Source organism: Octopus bimaculoides, chromosome 8 (genome assembly GCF_001194135.2).
Source record: "Octopus bimaculoides isolate UCB-OBI-ISO-001 chromosome 8, ASM119413v2, whole genome shotgun sequence".
Classification (NCBI taxonomy): Eukaryota; Metazoa; Mollusca; class Cephalopoda; order Octopoda; family Octopodidae; genus Octopus; species Octopus bimaculoides.
Genome location: NC_068988.1, coordinates 12,864,274 through 12,873,164, shown reverse-complemented (window position 1 = coordinate 12,873,164; position 8,891 = coordinate 12,864,274). Strand labels below are relative to the sequence as shown.

At 33.9% G+C, this 8,891-nt stretch overlaps 1 protein-coding gene across 4 annotated transcripts in view; it reads left to right on the top strand.

The window, feature by feature from the left end:
* Positions 1–8,891, top strand: part of LOC106874988 (WW domain-containing adapter protein with coiled-coil) — a 97,820-nt gene that overhangs the window by 45,588 nt on the left and 43,341 nt on the right. For all 4 annotated transcript variants that reach the window (XM_014922956.2, XM_014922948.2, XM_014922940.2 and 1 more), the window contains exon 4: positions 1,946–2,097. In XM_014922956.2, the coding sequence (XP_014778442.1) occupies positions 1,946–2,097 (152 nt within the window). The remainder of the gene's footprint in view (positions 1–1,945; positions 2,098–8,891) is intronic.

Sequence of the window (8,891 nt, the reverse complement as noted above, 5' to 3'; positions counted from 1 at the left end):
ACTTAGAATATCTTTCTTTACTCAATGAAGAAAGGAAAAATAGATTTTATTCCACTGTCTTCAAATATTTTCAGTCTGTAGTTTTTTTGTTTAGATTGAACATGTTTTTAATAGGTTTGTTATTTTGTTGCCATTTCGTTTGCTTGTCTCATAAATAAAAATGTTTTTCTATCATACTTCAAATATTTACTGACATACAAGTATTTCTGATAAGTTTGATTAACATCTATAACAGGATATTAAATATGAAGTTTATTTTCTACTTTACGGTAATCTTAAATGCTTCAATGAGTTGAGATTGTACAATTAATCACTTTTTATAGTTTATATGTAAAGTGTTTTCATTCTCATTAGTGGATTACTTCTGTGCATGGTCCTTGACTGAGTTTGAATTTAGAACTTTTTTTCCTGAACTAATTTTAAAAAAATCAAAGTAATGTCTTTAGATTAGAAATACAAGACCCTAGTTCAAATCAAGTCTGGTACAATATTGGAGATCAAAACCAGATGAAATACTGTGTAGATTAATGTAGGTTAATATCCATAAAATTCTAAAATTAAATGATTTTTGTTTTTGTAATTATTTGAAATGAAATTGGTTGATAATTTAAATATCACTTTTCAAGTGAATGTTATTGTAATTCATAAATTTTTAAATGTGCCTAGAGAATTGATTTCATCAACATTAATGCTAGGTGGTAAAATCCGAGTCATCTTCATAATTAGTGTCATTTTATAATAATTTTTCTTTGTATGGATTAGATGAGTATTGTATCATCTTGCCCCTGGTTGTGGCCCTTCGTCATCTGATATCAGCCATCTATGTTATTGTTTGTCGTGTTTTGAATTGTAATTAATGTTTTGGTGATAATTATGCTGTTTGTGTTAATGTCTTTAGCACAGCTGTGGGTGAAAAGTAAATTATTCAAAAACTTAACCAATATTTTGACTAGATTTTAAAATATTTATGTAAAGATGGCTACAAACACATTTTAAATTTTATATATCACTCATTAAAATGAGAAATATATAAATTTGAACTCAATAAGTTTATTGAAATCTGATTTTCTTATTTGATGTGAATTTAAATAAATAGCCAGAATTGAATACACACACAAACAAAATGTTACTATTCTCTTTGAGAATTTTCTGATTATATATATCATATTTCTAATAAAATACTCTGTGTTGCAGTTAATTTACAAAACTAATTAGAATTTGGCAGAATTAAGTAAGATAAGCTGTTGGTTGAAGCATAACAAAAAATTCTTACATAAAATTATGATGATTAGTTTAACGATGAAAACTTAAAAGCGTTGGTGTATATAAAAAAGGTTAAATTGTATTTTATTTCATAATTGGGTGAACTTTTTTTTCATTTGAATAAGAATTAATTATTCTATTTTATTTTAGAAAGTCCAGCATGGCCTTAGGCACAGTGGCTAAAATGAATTGAAGAGCTATTTAAATTCAGTTATGTTTTATGTTTATCTTCAAGTTTGAAATGTATACGATATCTTGTTAATGTAAACATGAGATCTTGGGAAATGTTGGTTTCAATTAATGGAAAGATTTGATTTTTTTAATTTTCAGTTTTCATTTTTCATTTCTAAATTCTAAAATCCCATTTTCTTTTAAGCATTTAGTAATTTCACCTCCTTAATTAACATTTGATTTTCAGGTATTTAAACTGAATAATAATAATAAAAAATTGTTTCCATCTCTTTCTCACCTTTCTACTCCTTCACTAATTTTTCATTATTGTACTGTGTTTTAAATCTCTCCCACTCTTTTTTACTTTTTTCCATTTATTTTTCAAGAAATATGTATTGTCATTGAATATAAATATAACCTCATATGTCTAATTTTTCTTTGCAGTTATATCTTAAATTCTATTTATTTTACACAATGTAATGTAATCTTTATGTATTTTCTCTCTTATCAGGCTCCACTGACTCACCTACATCAGATAGGAGACTCAACCATTATTCATATACCAGTAACAATAAAAATAGCAGTAATCACCAAAATCATGATAAAAATCATAAAAATGATAAGGATATTAAAGAACAGAAAGAAAAAGACCATAAAGCAGAGGTAAATATATGAATCTGTCTTCTGTCTGTGTTACTATTTCTGCTTTTAATGTTTTTGGTAATATATAAAAAAATAATCCATCCCCAATTGTTTTTGTTACATCTGAAATAGTATATTTAGCATATAACTTACCATATATGATAAATCTTCAGTTGCCTAAGTTTATCTTGTTTCAGTCATTGGAGAGCAACAATGCTAGGGTTCTACCTTGAAGGGTTTAGTCAAGTAAATTGACCCCAGTACTTATTTAATTTTTTTTTAAAGTCTGATACTATTGGTCTCCTTTGCCAGACTGCTAAGTCATGGAGATGTAAACAAGCCAACACTGGTTGTCAGAAAGTGAATAAACATGCTGGGCATTCATACAATTTTTGTCTATGAAATTCACTCACAAGATATTGGTCAACTTGGGGTTATAGTTGAAGATACTTGCCCAAGGCCTCACACAGAGTGACATGGTTGCAAAGCAAGTGTCTTAACCACACAGCCATACTTGTGCCTATAATGGATAGATAGTTCACATGCTTAAATGATTCCCCTCCCCCCCCAAAAAAAATTACATTTGCTCAGTATATTGTTTTTATTATCAAGAAAACCTGATGTTTCTGCTGTCTAGAATTCTGGTACTGTGTTTTTATGGACATTTTAAATTCATTTAAGAGTATTTGTTTGACATGCTTAATAGGAATTAGTAAACTCCACATACTGTCAGGTAGTAGTGTGATTTTGCATGTCAGTACATGCATGTGAAGTTGTCTGTGTGCTGTTTGACTGTGTGCATCTTGGTTTTAGAACAGGTCACTGTGTCCCTGCATGTCATAAGAAATAACTAGGTTTGGCTACAGGAAAGGCATCCAGCTGTAAAACACAACCTCAGAAAATTTGTCCAATCTATTCCACATGGAAGGTGGATGTTAAACGATGATGATATGGATATATCATTGTTGTTTTAACTTCCACTTATTCATGCTTACTTGGGTCAGATGGAATTTGTTGAGGCAGCTTTTCTACAGCTGGATGCCCTTCCTATTGTCACCTGTTTCCAAGTAAGGTAATATTTCCCCACCGCCGGACATGTTTTTCACAGAAGACTGGAAACGAACAACCTGGCTTGTATAACTCTCCTCGCTTACAACCACCATGTTATATCAAAATAAGAGTACACACATGTACGTACCCACCTCCCCAATTTCTTCCACTCTACCAAATCCACACAGGCTTCGATTGGCTTGGGGTTTTAGCAGAAGATATTTGCCCAAGTGTTGTGCAGTAGAACTGAACTGGAGACTGCAAGGTTGGGAGGCATGATTCTCAACTACACAGCCACACCTGCACCTATTGGTTTAATTAAATTACTTCATCAAATAGCTAAACATACAAATCGTGACTCACTATAGCCCCTTATGTTTCTTTATATCTTTCTCCACTGCTTCTACCCCTTGCACAACATTTTTAGAAGAAATCATTTGGTATGCAAAGAATTCTACTAATATATGCATTTATGGTTGTATTTTCACAATTGAGCAGTAGATGATGTGAAATTACATCATATATTCTGTGTAGGTGTGTTTGCACACCTGTTATTTCCCTTGTTTTTTCTCACCAGAAGTTGTCACTTAGATAATGACTGCTTCCATCATTTTATTACAAATATCCTATCATTATCACCATTTAATGTCCTCCTTTCACGTTGGCGTGGATTGGACAGTTTGATAGGAGTTGGCAAGTCAGAGGATTGTGCCAGGCTCTATTGTCTGGCTTGGCATGGTTTCTATGGTTGGATACCCTTCTTAACATCAACCACTTTACCGAGTGTATTTGGTTCTTTTTGTATGGCACCAGCACTGGTGAGATCACCAAGTAGCTTGCAAGACAAAAGCCCCTTATCTCGGGATAAAATAATATCGGGGGAGGTGGTCTTGTGCAAGTTGATCAGAGGTTAAAAACTAATGGCTGTGTGGTTAAGACACTTGCTTTGCAACCATGTCACTCTGTGTGAGGCCTTGGGCAAGTATCTTCAACTATAACTCCCAAGTTAACCAATATCTTGTGAGTGAATTTCATAGACAAAAATTGTATGAAAGCCCAGTATGTTTATTCATTTTCTGACAACCAGTGTTGGCTTGTTTATGTCCCCGTGACTTAGTAGTCTGGCCAAGGAGACCAATAGAATAAGTACCGGACTTTAAAAAAAAATACTGTAGAGAAGAAAAATAGTTCTCCCATCTGGGAGAGAGAAGATGGTGGTGAAAGTATGTCGGACTGTACCCTCATGGTTGGGCTATAACCCTTTCCATAACTTTCATGACTGGGTCCAGTAATTTGATACCTATTAAATTACTTCTGTCTAAGGCATTTCCTTTTCTCTTGTAACAGTTGACTATAATGCTGCTACACTAGTCATTGGGTATGATATCTTCCTGTTCAGTCTGATTAACTGCACAGGTGACTAGGCACTATCCCATCCACCATATATTTTAAGCATCTCGCTTATACTTCCTGATAGATCAGGAGCTTTCTCTGTCTTCATATTCTTAACTGCTTTATCTGTTATATTGCTGTTAAAGGATAGCTGGTCCCTCTCTCTTTCTCCTATGCATTCTCCTCTGTTAGCTTTTTGTAGTTGTCTATTTTCTTTCAGAATCATGAAGTGCAAGTGTTCCATCATCCGTCCATATATACTTCTTTCCCACATCATAATTTTTCTCTATCATGCTATCCAGAAAACCTCACGCTTCTGATCTTTACGCTGTAGAACATTGGCAAACTTCTTCCTTTCTGTTTCTCACCTTGCGAGATAAATCTGCTGTCTATCTTCTCTTCTAGCCACCTATTATATTTCTCTACTACCTCCATTCTTCCAATCTTTCCATGCCTGTCTCTTTTATGGTTTTGTCAATTTCACAAAACCATTATTCCATCACTTATGCACGAAAATATTAATTTTTAAACACACACAGTACTGTATGTATATACATTAAACATTTGAAGAGAAATGCATTTGGGAATATATCAGAATATGTTGTACAGTACATACTTGCCACAAATAACATTGACTGCTATTTTGATAAACAGTAGTGCAAAGGGGGATTCTGGCAGGAAGAGAAGCACTATCTATTTCAGTCTAGTTCATCAGTATATGCTGCAGAAATGAAGAACTTGACCAAAGTTATTTCATAATTACAGAACATCATCTTGGGATTTTTATTTACATTCACAATTAGGATCATTGGATCTATGGAACTTCTGCTGTAAATGCCAATGATTTAGCCATATTCTTTGCAATCAACTGAATTGGAATAAGTGGTGCTTCTATATCTTCTTCCTGCCATGCACCTCTCTCAATGCACAAGGCAATGGATCAAATGTGCCACTCAAGTAAAAGGGACAGTCTCTCCAAAAGGTTTCTAGTTTCTGTCTATGAGATATCACCTGGAAGACTTTGGTCAACCTGAAGCTAGAGTAGAAAACACTTACCCAAGGTGTTGCACAGTGGGATCCAACCCTGAACCATCTATCTGTGAAATAAACTTAATTACCAAGCCATGCATACAGTGTTCTTGCTTTTTAGAACAACATATTCTTCTATTCCATCCAACTGTTTGCAGCTATTTAAACTAGTCAGGTATTTTGGCAATAGATGGACTGCCATGGTGGAATAGAACACTTTTACAACTTGTCCTCCTATTTCTCTGAAAATTACTATTCATAAATTGCTTTTGATTTTTGGCCACATGTTTGGACTGCTTTTATATAATTAATTAAAACAACAACTTTACTCTCTTCTACTCTATTTGTATTCTTTCAACTACTTGCCCTCAAATTAAACCAAGGATTGGCATGTAATTTATATAGAGCACCTATTTATAGAAAGGAATCATTGTTAGATTTATAAATATCACAATCAAAATGGATTAGAAGTCTTTGCTTTTATTAGTTAATATATCTTTGATGGCACATAGAAAGATAGTCTCATGTTTAAGTTTGATTTGTTTCAGCTAGCTCTCATTAATACTCAATTCTTCTGTTATGGTTGGTTTTAACCCCTCTCCACACACATTGCTCTTTCTCTCTCTCTCTCTCTCTCTCTCTCTCTCTCTGTTTATCTCAACTCAGAAGATTCTAAAATTAGATAAGCTAAATTCTTGGTCAGTAGTTAAACTACAGCAACTTAAGTAAATTTATTACATAAGTCACCTTCAATATCAGGAACATAAATAGAAAAAAAGTTCACTAAAATATATCAATACTAAATTAAACTTTTTTAATATATATATTTGCTGATTAAAATCCAGTTAGAACTGGCTTTTAGTAAATTTTGTTCTATTTAAAAAGTGTGTGTATGTATAATCTACTTGAAAGTAAATCATCATACTTCATTTTATTGCTATTACATGTCAACTAGTGAATCTCTTTGGTTACTGTGTTGTGCATTTCGTGGGTTATTGTTAATACTTTGGCCTTCTGACCGACACTGTGTTGACCTTGACTAGCTTGGAATTTTACAGTTTTTAGTGCTATATATCTGGGAAATTTCAAGCATCATTTTTGTCTCTCTGTTTTCCCTGCTGGCATGCATTGATGAATCTTCTCTGGCACAGCATCTTGTTATTTGTGAATCTTTATCATTTCCTTCATAGGTCCAGCCTCTTAACATTCATCTTTGCCACTTGTTTCCCTGTCTTTCTTGGTGTCTTCCTTTTTACAAGTTCTTGTATTTGGAATGTTTGGACCTCCTTTTTTTCAACTGCCCTTCATGTATAATGCTTATACCAGCACACTTTTCTTTTCTGCACACTGATTCCAGATTTTCTCTCTACTCATTTGTGCCTTGTCATTTATGCACACTAGCATTACACATCCAGCAGAAAAATGTTCATTTATTTCATGCCTCTGCATTTCATGCCCTTGGCCTTGTTTCTCTACCATGCAACTTTACGCTTCATACTCAAGCATCATACAATCTATTCTTTTCTATGTTACTTCCAAAATTAATAGCTTCCTGAACTTTCCCCAACCCTTTCTTTCTCTTATGCTTTTGAAATACCAATCTCCACTGCTAATTAAGTCACCTAGATAACAGAATCTATTAACTACTAGGACAGCTTACTATCAGCTCAAGGGAGTCTTTTATGCATTGAGAGAATTTAACATGGTGCTCTGACTGCTAACTACTCTTGTGCATCTGCATATATGAAGTTCTCTGTCAGTTTCTTATGATCCCACTACATCTCTTCTGCACACACTGTTTACATAAGTACAATGTGCGGAATTCTGTTTGCATTCTTCTAATTCAGCGACCTCTTGTAATATTTCTTTGCCTCTTTCTTCTTGGCATCAGTAAGTGCAAGTGCACTGCTATCATTACTTACATATTGTTCTTCAATGTCCTGATATGCTGTGACAGGGCTTTGCAATCTGGAACTCTATATACTTCTGACCCTCTTGTTGCAGAGCCTTGGGCTACATTGTTCCATGTAGGATGATATGGTGAGATTTGAGAGGGATTTCATTGCTATCTCTCTGTACATCACTATAAATTTTTTAAAATTTCATCTTGAAATGCTAGGGCCATATATAACCCTTTAATATATTATGAATTAGCATCTAATGTTTTCCTAAAACTTTAGCTTTTAAACATTGGTTAAATAATACAATCAACTATTTCAGGCATATAAAAATTATGTCTGAAATCATTTTCCAGAATTTAATGTTATGATGGCATATTGTTATAGCGAGTTATTTACTAATTCTTTACACAACTACATTGTCAAACAGATCAGACAAAACTCCTGAACTGGATACTCACATGTAACTTTCTTAGGGTGTTTTGATAGTTGTACATCAGCTGGGTAGTAACTGAAATGTCTACCTGCTTATATTGCTACCTGTAATCCCTTTCCAAACAGCTTTTCTTAAACACCTCCCTCCATATTTCCATTTTAGAAACCTCTTGTTACTTAGTCTCCTTCACTCAGTCTATAGGTATACAATAATTGACTTGCATATATGTGGTTTTTATCTCATCGCATATATCTTCTCCTCTTAGAAGTTTGTGTGATTCTAGGAACAACTGTTGGTATACTTGAACAAGAAATGTTAATGAGAAGAAATCTTATAAAATATGGCTATTATTTAGGCAAATTATCAAGTCAAAAGCTCTGTGAATGTTTCCTAAATTCTTCCTTTTGTTTTTTTCTTTTTCTTTTTTGACTACTTGGGTAGTGGTATATGATTTCATGATTGTCTCTGGTATTCAGAATCCTGGCAACTAGCTTCCATCTTACTGTGGTCATAGTGTTAAGTATGGTATGATAAAATTGAAAATAGTAATTGTCATGATAATCATCTCGATCATGTTTCAAAATTTAAGCATGGCTAGTTAGATTACATAAATAACTTATTTAAATAGCAGAGGCATCAAGCTGTTAGATCAGGTTATGAAAGTTACAGAGAGGGTCATAGCCCAACTAATTAGGGAGCGAATCAATTTAGATGAGATGCAGTTTGGGTTCGTGCCAGGTAAAAGCACTACTGATGCCTTATTTCTAGTAAGACAGCTGCAGGAGAAATACCTAGCCAAGGATAAACCTCTGTACCTGACTTTCGTTGGCATGGAGAAAGCCTTTGACAGGGTCCCCCGATCCCTTATCTGGTGGTCAATGAGGAAACTTGGGATAGAAGAATGGTTAGTGAGAGCTGTGTGAGCCATGTACAAAGATGCTGCCAGTAAGGTGAGGGTTGGAAATGAGTACAGCAATGAATTCCGGGTAAAGGTAGGGGTCCACCAAGGT